The 15,034-nt window shown below is 49.3% G+C and overlaps 1 protein-coding gene across 7 annotated transcripts; it reads left to right on the top strand.

Annotated features, from left to right (window-relative positions):
• The first annotated feature begins 46 nt into the window (after positions 1-46).
• CYB561A3 (cytochrome b561 family member A3) lies at positions 47-14,967 on the top strand. 7 transcript variants are annotated; one of them, XM_014584615.2, is made up of 8 exons: positions 59-186; positions 2,137-2,251; positions 4,463-4,569; positions 7,527-7,725; positions 10,558-10,766; positions 11,394-11,548; positions 12,811-12,967; positions 13,564-14,967. In XM_014584615.2, the coding sequence occupies exons 4-8, from the start codon at positions 7,542-7,544 to the stop codon at positions 13,585-13,587; spliced, it is 729 nt and encodes a 242-aa protein (XP_014440101.1). In that variant the 5' UTR covers positions 59-186; positions 2,137-2,251; positions 4,463-4,569; positions 7,527-7,541; the 3' UTR covers positions 13,588-14,967. The 7 variants fall into 7 exon arrangements, with proteins under 7 accessions (XP_006169702.1, XP_014440101.1, XP_014440102.1 ...); XM_014584616.2 differs by having other exon boundaries at positions 2,134-2,251; XM_027768739.1 differs by lacking the exon at positions 2,137-2,251 and adding an exon at positions 341-388 and having other exon boundaries at positions 63-186.
• Positions 14,968-15,034: the final 67 nt, after the last annotated feature.

The raw sequence follows: 15,034 nt of genomic DNA, 5'->3' as shown, positions 1-15,034 counted from the left end.
TGCGCGCCACCGGAAGTGCTGGCGCTTATATAAGAGGACGCTGCTGCGCCGGTCGCTCAGCCTTGGGCAGGTGGTATCTGCTGGCGGTCTCACGGAGCGCTTCTTCCCTGCCTTTCAGGAGCCGGTGGAGTGGCGAAAAGCGGGTCTCGAAGACCTCGGCCCCGTTGCGTCCCACTGTGGTTAGGGGTGAGAAAGAGCCCGGGCTGGGAGTTCAGGGAGTGCCGGCTCCGCTACTACCTGACTGCGCTACTACGTCGCTTCGCGCTATCGCAACGCTTCGCTCTGCCTCAGCTTCCTCTTTTAGGAGATGGACCCTGTCCCTGCGCCGTTCCTTCCACAGGTGGTGGTTGTGGAGGCACAGAAGCTCATCGGAGAGCTCAGAAAGCAGGTGGGGCTGCTCGTCCCAGCTTTCACCCACGGGTAGCTGGGACCGAATGCCCAGTAGAGGAGTTAGGGATTGACCCTCGAGTTCCTGGGACAGGTTCTTCGGACCACCTGAGCACAACCGTTGAGCCGGTCTGTAATCTGGTGCTAAGGAGAGCCTTGCTTACCGACCTCATGTTTGGAATGTTGGGCCTTTCCCTTCTGAGTCCTGGCTTTACAGAAGCTGCAGTTGTGAAATAAGGAGTCCTCGCACCCACCCGAGAGGCAGTGGACCTGAATTCCTGAACCTGCTCCTCCGCTCAGGCCCCCAATGTTCGGGTATTTTTTGATCCTGAAACAAGAATTTAGGATTTGACCCTTAAGTGGTTCTTGGGATTCTTCTAAAAAGTTTTGTTTGTTTGGTTTTTGTTTTTGTTATAGGGCACGTGCGCTTGCTGGAGAGACACAGAGACAGAGAGAGAAGTCATTCCCCCCCACCCCCCCCCCCAGTGGGATGGGCATGCTTCAATCAGTTCTATTCTCCTCTCGGGATTTTGGGCACCACACACACCCAGGCCACCGGGTCTGATACTGTACAGTCAGGCATGTTGGATCCAGCTGCCTTAACCTCCAGGCCACCTGCTGGCCAGGTTCTTAGGATTCTTAAAATCCTCCCGTTGATCTAGGAAGGGACAGCATCAATGCTGTCCCTTTGTTTATTTGTAGTTCTGAGTTATAACTTGCAAGAGTTTGGAAAAGAGCCTTATTCGTAAGCTAAAAGCTGAATGGAAACAGCCCCTTTCCTACTCCCTGATATGTTTTAGCTGCACCTGGCAGAATCCTTTTTGTCAACAATTAACAAGTTGGAGGCCAGCAGGTGTGGTGGTTAAGGTCACTGGACTCCCACATGGCCAACGATGGTTTGAGTCCCTGGATCTGGTGGCTTGTGCTCTCTTTCTCTGTCCCTTCTGGTCAAATTGAAATAAGTAAATAATTCTTTAAAAACAAAAGAGTGGATGGGAACCAGCAGTTAGCGTAATGGCTATGTTGCTGGACTCCCACGTAGTCGACCGCGGTTCGAGTCCCGGACCCGGTGGCTTAAACTCAAGCCGGGCGCATGTGCGTGCGTGCCCAAGATCCCGAGTGGAGAATGGAGAAGGGATTGCGGCGTGGCCATCCCCCCTGGGGGGTGATTTCTCGCTTTCTGTCTCTCTGTCTCTCTCTGTCTGTCTGGCGAGTGCATGCGCCTTGTAGCAAAAACCTCTCCAAAAAAAAAAAGAATCAACAGATTGGAGAGTAACCTTCTTAGATCAGGGACAGCAAGCTACAACCTACTCTGGCCCGCTTGAGTGATTTTTGCATGTTTAAATGATCTTAAAAAAATGATTCTGATAGGGGCCAGCAGGTAGTATGGTGGTTAAGGCACTGGACTCCCACATGGCTGACCACAATTCAAGTCCCAGACCTGGCAGTTTGAAAATCCCACTGTGCATATGTACCCAAAGTCCCAGGAGAAGAACGGGGAAGGGATCACAGTGTAGCTATCCCTGGATTTCCCAATTTCTTTCTCACTATCTCTCTCTCTTCGGTGAGTGCATGTGCCCTATGGCAAAAACCTTAAAAAAAAAAAAAAAAAGAATCTGATAATATTATGCTTTGTGCTGTGTGAAAGTTACATGAAACCTATATTTCATTGACTCCAAATGAACGCTATTGGAACACAGCTTGTGCGTTAAAATACTGTCTGTGACTGCTCTTGCTCTCTCTCAGCAGTACTGATGGCACAGTTGTGATGGAGACCATGTGCCTTGCGAAGCCTAAGAAAAAGTTTGCAGATCCTTGCTATGAGGCTCTCCAAAGCGAGGGTAGAATAGGAGACCAAATCGTGGTGAGCATATCCTGAAATCATAATCCCCCCTGTTCTCTCAGTACGGATGAGAATGATAGTCTCAGCATATACATTGCAGTTTTTGCTGCATTCTTCTTCCCCATTTTGGACTCTGTTTCAAGAAGAGGGAGGGCTTATCTGTGCACTGTAGCAGAGCGGCATAACTTTTAGCCTTCCGTCAGGAAAATTGTCTCCACCTCCCTCCCATCCTTTTTCCCAAGTCTGTCGTGAAGCAGCAGTGATTAGGAGCCCCCTGGGTGTGTGGATACAGTCCCTTTTTGGTCATACATACATACACACGTGTGTGTGTGTAGTTTTTTTTTTTTTTTTTAATTTGCTATAGGGGGCCTCGGCCCAACAGGACGAGAAATCACCTCTTGGGGGGATGGTCACACTGCAATCCCTTCTCCATTCTTGTCTTAAGATTTTGGGCATGTATGGGCATGGACCTTGTATGTTTTTCTTTCTTTCTTTTTTTTTTTTCCTTTTTTATTTTTATTTGACCAGAGAGGGACAGAGTGAGAGAGAGGGAAAGTGAGAAAGCAAGCTGCCAGGTCCAGGACTCGAACTGTGGTCGGCCATGTGGGTGTCCAGCGTCCTTAACCACCATGCCACCTGCCGGCCCCCAGCCTGGTATGTTTTTAAAGCTGCTGGGTCTGGGACTCGAACTGCATAGTGAGCCTTGTGGGATCCAGTCATCTTAACCACCATACCACTAGCTGGCCCTGGACTATGTTTTTCTTTTGTCATTTACAAAGGAAAAAACAAAGTTGTGGAAGTAGATGTTGAATGGATGGGACCTGTTTACGAAGCGCTCCTTAATGCTGACTGAACACTTCACTGGTGGGTGGTGGATGTTTTAGCCAAATGTCTGATGACCTGAAACTTCCTCTGCTTTTGCGGGAATTGAGGAGTCAGCTCCAAGGCTGGGTAGCCGATCTCCGAGTGTGGTGGTAGAGTCACAAAGCTTGTGGGAAGATGACATCATGTTCCCCTGCCAGCCTCATGGAAGCTTGTCTCCTCCCACCATCCCAGACCTGGGACGTTTCTCTCGCAGAGATTACTGATAATTTAGATCACCCTGTGAGAGCCCAGAGTCTGTTCCTGGTTAGGTGCACCGCTGGCATGGTGAAAGCTAGCGTGGCTTCATAAGGCATAATTGGCTATCGAGAGACCTGGGCAGGCATGGGGACATGAGCTTTAGGTTTTAGGAGTCAGTGTAAGATGCTGCGACAATGGTACCTATGAAGAGTTATAATACCCGTCTCACAGCATCGTCACACACATCTCACTTGATCTGAAAACCCATGGTCAAGAAAAAAGCCTGGGGCACAGGGCCAGCAGGTGGTGTGAAGGATAAAGGCGCTGGATTTCCACATGGCTGACTGTGGTTTGAGTACTGGGCCTGGTGGCTTGCTTTCTCACTTTCCTTTCTTTCTCCCTTCCTGATCAAATGAAAAAGTAATACTAACAAATGGAATTAAATAGATGAATAATTCTTAAAAAAAAAAAAATGTCTGGAACTTAAAGCCAGCAGATGAAAGTTTGAACTCCTTGCCCACTTACTGAGTCCTAATGCTAGTTATTTTTTTTTTTCCGACCTTAGTTCCTTCCTGCATAAGATTGGGATGATATTCTTTTTTTTTTTTTAAGAGTTATTTTATTTACCTTTATTTATTTATTTCAACTCACCAGAGAGGGACAGAGTGTGTGAGAGAGAGAGGGAGAGGGGGGAAAGTGAGAAAGCAAGCTGCCAGGTCCAGGACTAGAACCGTGGTCAGCCATGTGGGAGTCTGGCACCCTCAACCACCATGCCACCTGCCAGACCCTTTTATTTATTTTTTTTAGATAGAGATTTTTTGCTATTGTGCTCATCAGAGAGACAGAAAGAGACAGAAAGTGAGAATCTTGCCCCTTCTCCCCCAGAGGGATGGCCATACTGCAATACCTTCTTATCCATTCTCCTCTCGGGACTTTTAGGTACATGCGTGGCTTGAGTTTTAAGCTGCCGGGTCCCAGACTTGAACCGTGATCAACTACATGGGAGTCCAGCGATATAACCATTATGCTATCTGCTGGTCCCAGGATAATATTCTTTACAGGGTCATCAAGACGATTAAAGGGAATTGTGTGTAAGACTCTTGTGCTTGGAGCTGGCTTTCAATAAATGTCGTCTTATTGCCGTGCTTTCTGTTTTGTTCTATTTTCCAGATGAGAACACTGAGTCCTGCAGATGTTAAGTGATTTGTTCAAGGTGCCCAGTTTGTGAGAATTGGAGCCCAGGTAACCGCTCAGTCAGCCTACCAGTAGGTCTAAAGGTGAGGAATCAGGTGTTGTATTTCCTTGGAGTTTTTGGCTGTTTCTTCTGGTAACTGATGGAGAGTGAGGGCCTGGATCTGCAGGAAGTCATAGTGTTGCCTTCTTAGTGTGAGGGATACTCATGAGGGACAGGATCTCTGCCATGAGGCCTAAGCCAGTGCCACCTACATGTCAGCAGAGAGCAGGGCCAGTCTTGTGGCTTCGCCCACTTGGCCCGGCCTTTCAGACCAGCTTCTCAGGAGCTAAGTGTTTGCCAAACCCTAAACCAGAGCTGGTTTCTGAGTTGATCAAGTTCATGTGCAAATCTCAAAATAAACCTCTTGCTCTCTAGACCATGAGTTCTAGCTTCTTCTTTTCGCCTCTGGACTTTCCCCAGAGGAAGAGAAAGCAGAAGTCTCGGGCCTGGTGTAGACTGTGGGGACCCTGGAGTGAAGGTCTGATGTTACCTCCCCAGTGAGGATTAACCCCGAGTTCCTCCTCCCGGAAGGAAGGATTTCGCTGTCGTCCTGGGAGCCCATGGGCCTTCTCTTCAGCCAGCGTAGCAGTAGTGTGTTCGCTCCTCTCACTGTGCTTTTGTTCCTTATGTTACAACCCAGCGCTTGGTGTATGTGTGATCCAGCCTGCCCTTTCTTTTCTTTTCTTTTTTAAAGAATTATTTTCTTTAACTTTATTTATTTATTTAGAACAGAGAGGGACAGAGTGAGAGAGAGAGAGAAAGTGAGAAAGCAAGCTGCCAGGTCCGGGACTTTTTTCCGGCCTTAGTTCCTTCCTGCATAAGATTGGGATGATATTCTTTTTTTTTTTTTAAGAGTTATTTTATTTACCTTTATTTATTTATTTCAACTCACCAGAGAGGGACAGAGTGTGTGAGAGAGAGAGGGAGAGGGGGGAAAGTGAGAAAGCAAGCTGCCAGGTCCAGGACTAGAACCGTGGTCAGCCATGTGGGAGTCTGGCACCCTCAACCACCATGCCACCTGCCAGACCCTTTTATTTATTTTTTTTAGATAGAGATTTTTTGCTATTGTGCTCATCAGAGAGACAGAAAGAGACAGAAAGTGAGAATCTTGCCCCTTCTCCCCCAGAGGGATGGCCATACTGCAATACCTTCTTATCCATTCTCCTCTCGGGACTTTTAGGTACATGCGTGGCTTGAGTTTTAAGCTGCCGGGTCCCAGACTTGAACCGTGATCAACTACATGGGAGTCCAGCGATATAACCATTATGCTATCTGCTGGTCCCAGGATAATATTCTTTACAGGGTCATCAAGACGATTAAAGGGAATTGTGTGTAAGACTCTTGTGCTTGGAGCTGGCTTTCAATAAATGTCGTCTTATTGCCGTGCTTTCTGTTTTGTTCTATTTTCCAGATGAGAACACTGAGTCCTGCAGATGTTAAGTGATTTGTTCAAGGTGCCCAGTTTGTGAGAATTGGAGCCCAGGTAACCGCTCAGTCAGCCTACCAGTAGGTCTAAAGGTGAGGAATCAGGTGTTGTATTTCCTTGGAGTTTTTGGCTGTTTCTTCTGGTAACTGATGGAGAGTGAGGGCCTGGATCTGCAGGAAGTCATAGTGTTGCCTTCTTAGTGTGAGGGATACTCATGAGGGACAGGATCTCTGCCATGAGGCCTAAGCCAGTGCCACCTACATGTCAGCAGAGAGCAGGGCCAGTCTTGTGGCTTCGCCCACTTGGCCCGGCCTTTCAGACCAGCTTCTCAGGAGCTAAGTGTTTGCCAAACCCTAAACCAGAGCTGGTTTCTGAGTTGATCAAGTTCATGTGCAAATCTCAAAATAAACCTCTTGCTCTCTAGACCATGAGTTCTAGCTTCTTCTTTTCGCCTCTGGACTTTCCCCAGAGGAAGAGAAAGCAGAAGTCTCGGGCCTGGTGTAGACTGTGGGGACCCTGGAGTGAAGGTCTGATGTTACCTCCCCAGTGAGGATTAACCCCGAGTTCCTCCTCCCGGAAGGAAGGATTTCGCTGTCGTCCTGGGAGCCCATGGGCCTTCTCTTCAGCCAGCGTAGCAGTAGTGTGTTCGCTCCTCTCACTGTGCTTTTGTTCCTTATGTTACAACCCAGCGCTTGGTGTATGTGTGATCCAGCCTGCCCTTTCTTTTCTTTTCTTTTTTAAAGAATTATTTTATTTAACTTTATTTATTTATTTAGAACAGAGAGGGACAGAGTGAGAGAGAGAGAGAAAGTGAGAAAGCAAGCTGCCAGGTCCGGGACTTGAACCACAGTTGGTGATGTAGGAGTTCAGTGCCCTTAACCACCACACCACCTGCCAGCCTCAGCCTGTCCTTTCTTTCTTTCTTTTTTTTTGGAGAGGTTTTTTTTTCTATAGGTTGCGTGCACTCACCAGAAAGACAGACAGAGACAGAGAGACAGAAAGTGAGAAATCAACCCCCAGAGGGGATGGCCACGCTGCAATCCCTTCTCCTCCATTCTCCTCTCAGGATCTTAGGCACGCACGCACATGCGTCCGGTGTGAGTTTAAGCTACCGGGTCTGGGACTCGAACCACTGTCGACTACGTGCGAGTCCAGCGACATAGCCATTATGCTCACTGCTGGTCCCACCTGTCCTTTCTTTGTGGGGTTAGAGGCGGAGGCTGTGGATTCTTTACCTTGTGGACTTGCATGTGGAGACTAATCCCAGGGCTCTGAGCCCAGAGCCTTGGCACCTGGCCACAGCACAGAAGGCCCTTCTCCAGGGCCAGCGACAGCCTGAGTTTGCTGCTCTGTGCATTGCCAGCCAGGGTGGGGCCTCACTCATTGTCTGAAACCAGAAATCAGGCCCACCCCACCCTCATGGCCTCATGGGAGGTGGTGCCCAGGCTGATGGCAGGGGAACAGAAGCAGAAAGATTCTGTTTCATGGGCCTAAAACAAGGTCAGTAGTGCCTCCTTTAGCCTGTGTGTGCGTGGGACACCCGAGCCAGCGGGATGTGTTACTTCCACTTCTAGGAGTGCTTGGTCAGAATGGCTTCAGGATGGTTTTACCTGTCCTGCCTGGCGCTGGGGTCCCTGGGCTCGATGTGCGTCCTCTTCACCACCTATTGGATGCAGTACTGGCGTGGCGGCTTTGCCTGGAACGGCAGCATCCACATGTTCAACTGGCACCCTGTGCTCATGGTCGCCGGCATGGTGGTCCTCTACGGAGCTGGTGAGTGGGAGGCCAGCTTGGGGGGCATGATACAGCCCAGGCCTGGATGGGGCCGTGCTTTTCCTCCCCAAGGCTGGCCTTTGTCAATGTGGGGTTCGGGGATATGGGGGTGGGGTGGGTCGGGTCATCATGGGCTTAGCTGTCATTTGGAGAGGTTGTCATCAGTTAGGCAAGTCAGAAGGGCGGCTTTACAGATACTCTAGGGCAGGGGTCAGCAAACTTCCTGTAAAAGGCCAGACTGTAAATGATTTTTAGGCTTTGCAAGCCATATAATCTGTCACAGCCACTTGGCTCTGCCACTGACCTGTGAGAGCAGCCAGGACAATATGAACACGTGAGTGTGGCTCATGTGCTGTTACTTATAAAGTAGGTGCTGGGGCTAGATTGGGCCCATGAGCTGTAGTTCACCGACCCCTGCTCCAAGGAACAGAAGGTGGAAGCCTCTCATGGCACCATCAGGTCCTTAAATGAGGGCCTTGCCTACACGTCCTGGGTCCATCTTTGCCTCGTGCACTAGGAGCTGTGCCTTGCACCCAGGTGAAGGTGGGTTCCATTTCCCCCCTGCTGTATGATGGGGAATCTGAGGCTTAGAAAGAAGAGGCCAAACAGCTAAGATGAAAGCCTAGGTCTGGACCGAGGTATCTGACCATAATGCCTACATTCTGGTAGCGAACCTCAGTTGTGAGAATTCAGTTTGATGAAAATAATGTGACCATGCTTTCTAGCCTGTAAACCTGCATATATGCTGCACTTATTTTAAATTATTTTCTTTATTTAGCTTCATTATTTTTTAAATTTGCTATAGGGCATGTGTGCTCACCAGAGAGAGAGAGAGAGAGAGAGAAAGAGAAAGTAAGAAAGCAAGCCTCCAGGTCTGGGACTTGAACCATGGTGGACCATGTGGGAGTCCAGCACCTTAACCCCCACACTATCTGCTGGACTCTTATTGTATTTTATTTGCCAGAGAACACATGCACTTGCCAAAGAAAGACATGCCTCTGTGGAGCATGATCATGCTGCAGTCTCTTCTCTATTTCTCCCTCCTTTCAGGATTTTAGACATGTACAGACACGTCCTTGACAAATTTTCAAGCCACCAGGGCCTGAGATTTGAACTGTGGTTGACCATATGGGATCCAGCTCTCTTAACTAGTAGGTCATGGGGCTGGGCCTGTATCGATTATTGTTAATACCAGAATGGCAGAAACCCATTCCTGCCTTTTTAACTAACCTTCTCTCCTCCCTTCATGGCTGATTGCTATCCCATATATATTTTTAAATTATTATATAAGTTGACTTATTATTTTTTAAAGAATTATTTTACTTAACTTTATTATTATTATCATTATTATTTTCCAGTTTGAGCAGAGAGAGACAGAGAGAAAGAGAGAGGAAGTGAGAAAGCAAGCCACCAGGTCCGAGACTTGAACCGTGGTCGGCCAGCACCTTTAACCACCATGCCACTTGCTGGCCCATTATTATTATCTTTTAATTTGCTATAAGGCTTGTGTGCACACCAGAGACAGAGGAGAGAGAAAGGGAGAAAGCAAGCTGCCAGGTCGGGGACTCGAATTGTCAGCCATGTGGGAGTCCATTTCCCCCCTGCTGTATGATGGGGAATCTGAGGCTTAGAAAGAAGAGGCCAAACAGCTAAGATGAAAGCCTAGGTCTGGACCGAGGTATCTGACCATAATGCCTACATTCTGGTAGCGAACCTCAGTTGTGAGAATTCAGTTTGATGAAAATAATGTGACCATGCTTTCTAGCCTGTAAACCTGCATATATGCTGCACTTATTTTAAATTATTTTCTTTATTTATCATCATTATTTTTTAAATTTGCTATAGGGCATGTGTGCTCACCAGAGAGAGAGAGAGAGAGAGAGAAAGAGAAAGTAAGAAAGCAAGCCTCCAGGTCTGGGACTTGAACCATGGTGGACCATGTGGGAGTCCAGCACCTTAACCCCCACACTATCTGCTGGACTCTTATTGTATTTTATTTGCCAGAGAACACATGCACTTGCCAAAGAAAGACATGCCTCTGTGGAGCATGATCATGCTGCAGTCTCTTCTCTATTTCTCCCTCCTTTCAGGATTTTAGACATGTACAGACACGTCCTTGACAAATTTTCAAGCCACCAGGGCCTGAGATTTGAACTGTGGTTGACCATATGGGATCCAGCTCTCTTAACTAGTAGGTCATGGGGCTGGGCCTGTATCGATTATTGTTAATACCAGAATGGCAGAAACCCATTCCTGCCTTTTTAACTAACCTTCTCTCCTCCCTTCATGGCTGATTGCTATCCCATATATATTTTTAAATTATTATATAAGTTGACTTATTATTTTTTAAAGAATTATTTTACTTAACTTTATTATTATTATCATTATTATTTTCCAGTTTGAGCAGAGAGAGACAGAGAGAAAGAGAGAGGAAGTGAGAAAGCAAGCCACCAGGTCCGAGACTTGAACCGTGGTCGGCCAGCACCTTTAACCACCATGCCACTTGCTGGCCCATTATTATTATCTTTTAATTTGCTATAAGGCTTGTGTGTACACCAGAGACAGAGGAGAGAGAAAGGGAGAAAGCAAGCTGCCAGGTCGGGGACTCGAATTGTCAGCCATGTGGGAGTCCAGCACCTAAACTACCACACCACCTGCTGGCCCTGCTGGCCCTGCTGGCCCACAACTGATAGGAAGACAGAGTGGAGACCAGTGTCCCAGCATGTCCTCTTCCCTCCTTGAGGGCTGTGTGGGCTCCCATCAGGGTGATTCCCTGATGCGTGGGTGACCACAGGGGAAGAAGATGAGCCTTGCAACTGCTCTCTCCCACAGCGTCGCTGGTGTACCGTCTGCCCCAGTCTTGGGTGGGACCCAAGCTGCCCTGGAAATTCCTCCACGCAGCCCTGCACCTGATGGCCTTCATCCTGACTGTGGTGGGACTGGTTGCTGTCTTTAACTTTCACAACTCCCAAAAGATTGCCAACCTCTACTCCCTGCACAGCTGGTTGGGCATCACCACCGTCTTCCTCTTTGCCAGCCAGGTGGGTTCTCCTTCCTTTCCTCTGGATTCCCTCTTCCAGGTCTGGCAGCCTGGGCTTCTGCTGGCACCTTTTTCATATCGGCACCAAATATTCCCTCTGCCGTGGCCTGGAGAGGGCAGAGCAGGGCATGTCCTGCAGAAGCAACCGTTTGAGGGCTATGGTAGCTGGGTGGCTCCTGCATTCGCCCATCATGCTGTCCACCTGTCTCCCAGAACCCTCTGTGCTAGCTTTGTCATGCATGGACCATGCTGACTATAATCAGCCCTCTCTTTTCCCCTCTCCCTACTCCTCTGTCTGAACCAAAAACAATTCTAGAGGCGATTTCAGTATTCTGATGCTGGCCTTCTACAAGTGAGTTTTGTGGGCAAGGATGTTGAGTGGGGAGAGTTGCTAGGAGAGTGGGGTTGTAGGTAGGCAGATCGTTTACTAACTTGTTCCTGTGTAATAGAAACAGACCACAACATGAGGAAGTGAGGTGCAGTGGGGGGCAGTGCCTGGTGGGAGAGAGTGAGTTGGGGGAGAAGGGCCAAGGTACAGCACTGGGGGGAGGTGCTGGTGGCATGGGGTGACCTGGTGCCCTTTTGGTCACAGGCTGCATAGTCAGGTGCCACTTCTGTGTATTCGCAGTGGTTCCTGGGCTTTACTGTCTTCCTCCTGCCCTGGGCATCCCTGTGGCTGCGCAGCCTCCTGAAACCCATCCATGTCTTCTTTGGAGCGTCCATCCTTTCATTGTCCCTTGCATCTGTCATTTCCGGCATTAACGAGAAGCTTTTCTTCAGTTTGTGAGTACAGTGGGGTCCTCGACTCAAAGGCGTAGAGGAAGGAAGGGGGTCTTTAAAGATGCATTGTGTGATCATAGAACCCACCCAAGGGCAGAGAGCTTTGAGATCAGGCCTATCCTTGAGCTGGAAGGTAATGGAATTGGCCTATTTATTTTTTCTTTTTGAGAGATTTTTGCTATAGGGCACACGTGCTCACCAGAAAGACAGAGACAGAGAGACTGAAAGCGAGAAATCACCCCCCAGGGGGATGGCCACGCTGCAATCCCTTCTCCTCCTTTCAGAATCTTGGGCACGCACATACATGCGCCTGGTGTGAGTTTAAGCAACCGGGTCCAGGACTCGAACTGCGGTTGAGTCCAGCGACACAGCCATTATGCTAACTGCTGGTCTCTGGAATTGGCCTTCTTTAGGTTGAGATTGGTAACTTGGTCAGCAAACAATTATCAAGGTTGATTTAGCAGCTGTCAGATGCTGTTCTAAACACCTTACATTTAATCGTCTCAGCCTCCCTACAACATTGGCGCTGTTGTCACAGCTTACGAGTGAGGGATTGAAGCAGAGAGGCTAAGCAGCTGACCTGAGTGCACACAGCCAGTGAATGGTAGAGCTCTGACCCCATGGCCTGCATGCCAACTCACTACTGTCCATTCTTTCCAGGTAGTAGGTGCAATGATAAGTGAATAAAATTGGAGGTTGGGCCTGGGTTTAGATCTTGGTTATGCTGGGATTAGCAGTTAGTGTAATGGCTATGTCGCTGGACTCCCATGTAGTAGACTGCGGTTCGCATCCCGGACCCGGTGGCTTAAAACTCACACTGGGCGCGTGTGTGTGTGTGCCCAAGATCCCGAGAAGAGAACAGAGGAGAAGGGATTGTGGCGTTGCCATCCCCCCTGGGGGGGTGATTGGGGGGGTGATTTCTCACTTTCTGTCTCTCTGTCTCTCTCTGTCTGTCTGGCGAGTGCACGTGCCCTGTAGCAAAAAAAAAAAAAAAAAAAAAACTCTTAAAAAAAAAGATCTTGGTTATGCCATTTACTATTACTTCAGGCAAGTTAATCTCACCACTTTGAGCTTCAGTTTCCTCAGAGGTAAAAAAGCATTATACAGATAGTTGTTACTGTGCAGGGACTTTGAAAAAATGTTAAACTTCCGGATCCCAGGTGGTCACTGGAAGGTTTTCTCATCCTCTCTTGGTGGCATCGGGTCTCCTAGTGGGCAAAAATGGAAAAATCTCTCAAGAGCCTACATCATTTTGTCATCTCCAGAAAAAACGCTACGAAGCCGTACTCTAGCCTGCCCAGTGAGGCCGTCTTTGCCAACATCACTGGGATGCTGGTGGTGGCCTTCGGGCTGCTGGTGCTCTACATCCTTCTGGCTTCATCGTGGAAGCGCCCAGAGCCAGGGGTCCTGACTGACAGACAGGTATGGGTTCCTGTGCCCCATTCCAGGGTGGGAGAGGGCTAGGTCTAGAGAAGGGCCACCCAGAAAAGGCTTGGGCCTCGCCAAGAAGACCAAGCCAGGAGCACAATGAGAAACCGAAGAGCTTAAAGGCTGCTCGTGGGAGAGCACTCGATGCAAACCAGCCCATCCCATCAGGTGCCGGGGCGCCCAGGGCCTGTCCAGCAGCTGACAGAACTCCCCTCTCCCAGTTTCCGTGGTTTTGTGAGATGAAGTATGCCCCTATCTTCCCAAGGGAGGCTTGAGCATATGAGGTCATGCAGTTTTTACTTTACCAGCTGTGGAGCTAGGCTGGTGGCACTGGCGCTTGGTGACAGACTGAGAACTTGGAGCGGGTCTTGCCTGCTCTTGGCCACTCAGCATCTGACGGGGTGGAGGGAGACGGATGTGTACCGGGCTCAAGGGATTCAGAGCTTCCCTGGAAACTTGGTGGCTTGGGTGGGGACCATCCAAGGCTGGGGGTCTAGCTGATGAACAGCTCAGGCCTAGTGTGACTCCTGCAGGCCAGGGCTCTTTTGAATTCCTGTCATTAACCCCCTTGCAACTGCCTGTCTTTCCAGCCCCTGCTGCATAATGGGGAGTGAAGCAGGAAGGGGCCCCCAGGAACAGTCGATGGTGCAGTCTGCTCCCCGCAGAAGCTCTGCTCTACCTGGGGCTGCCGGCTGACCTTGGCAACCGACTTTCTTTGGGCTCCGGGTCCTGGCCTCTGACCTGGGTGTTGGGCCTGCCCTCTCCAGCCACTTGCTGGCCAACTGCTTTTCTTGGTGGCTTTGACTTCTGCACTCCTTCATGGCACCGACTTCTCAGGTCTTCCACTCATCCAAGATCCTCCTGCTCCCTGTCTGAAGAAGTCAGGCTGATTTCCTTTTAGGATTCCTCAGGATGTGAAAGAAAACCCTGACGGCTCAGAAGATCTGGGACTCGAGTGCACCCCCGATGTGAAAAACAAGGGAGGTGGTACATCCATCAGCTTTCTCCCCATCAGCTCCCCTACCCACCATGGAGCAGGCCTCCTCTGCTCTGTTATCTCCATCCAGCCCCCCGGCCATGAGCTGGGGTGGAGACATCATGATTGAAGGAGACGCTGCTGCTGCTCAGCCGAGCTGTTTTGTATCGCTGTGCTCTGTCTGTGTGTTGTGACCATGTGGCTCTGCCTCTTCTAGCTGCTGCTACAGCCGAGGCCTGGATCCCAGCCTTTCCCTGTGACTTACATGCCCGTCCCCATCAGGCAGCCCTACGAACCCTGGTAACCTGCTCTACCAAAACACCACCATGCCACAGAAGTGATGAGCAGAAGAGGTGGCTGTGGACTTCCTCTGCTTTCCCTGGCTGGGTCAGGGCTTTTCCTGCTTACCCGAGGGCAGCTTCTCTTCATGGCAGGGCCCTTGCCCAGCTAACCATGAAACCGAGGCCAAAATTGTGGTGTGCAGTGCCCAGCAGAACCTGGGAGTCACCGCCACCTTCAGAGACGTTGCTTGCTGAGCACTGAAGTGCTTTACCTGCCCCACAGTACTGCAGACAGGGCTGGACCCAGTCCTCTGTAACAAGCTAGAGTGTGAGCTTGCTGCTCTTCTGAGGAGACAGGCAGGAGAGGGGCATCTTTTTTGCTCTCCTTAGTGTTGCTGCTGTGGCTTTTCTTGCCTTCTCCAAGTAAGCTCTGCCAGGTCCTGTCCTGCTGTACTAAGTAGAGGACAAATTAAGTAGAGGACAAATACAGGAGGCCTGAGTTTGGAGCTCCCTATTGCCTGGCAGGTAGCAATCAGCCCAAGTGTCCACCACAGCCCCATGTCACCAGATACTGGCAGAAGGGCTATGGCTGAACTTCCTGACTGGATGAAGCCTTCAAAGCCATTGGGATGACTGTCAGGTGCCTTAGTCACATGACCAGCCACCCCTCTTGCCCTGATATTTCACTTGGGTATGAAGCTTGATTTTTCATTAAATATATTTTTAAGAGTCAAAGATGTCTTAATCTGCTCATGCTGCTATTATTTATTTATATATATATATATATATATATATATATATATA

Source organism: Tupaia chinensis, unplaced genomic scaffold (genome assembly GCF_000334495.1).
Source record: "Tupaia chinensis unplaced genomic scaffold, TupChi_1.0 Scaffold147351_1, whole genome shotgun sequence".
Classification (NCBI taxonomy): domain Eukaryota; kingdom Metazoa; phylum Chordata; class Mammalia; order Scandentia; family Tupaiidae; genus Tupaia; species Tupaia belangeri.
This window is presented reverse-complemented; position numbering and strand designations above follow the sequence as displayed.

Excerpts from the sequence above, each read along its gene's own strand:
- CYB561A3 (XM_006169640.3), top strand. The coding sequence starts at position 7,542 with ATGGCTTCAGGATGGTTTTACCTGTCCTGCCTGGCGCTGGGGTCCCTG. Across the intron at positions 10,767-11,393 it reads TCTTCCTCTTTGCCAGCCAG|TGGTTCCTGGGCTTTACTGT; the intron begins GTGGGTTCTCCT and ends GTGTATTCGCAG. Across the intron at positions 12,968-13,563 it reads GGGTCCTGACTGACAGACAG|CCCCTGCTGCATAATGGGGA; the intron begins GTATGGGTTCCT and ends CTGTCTTTCCAG.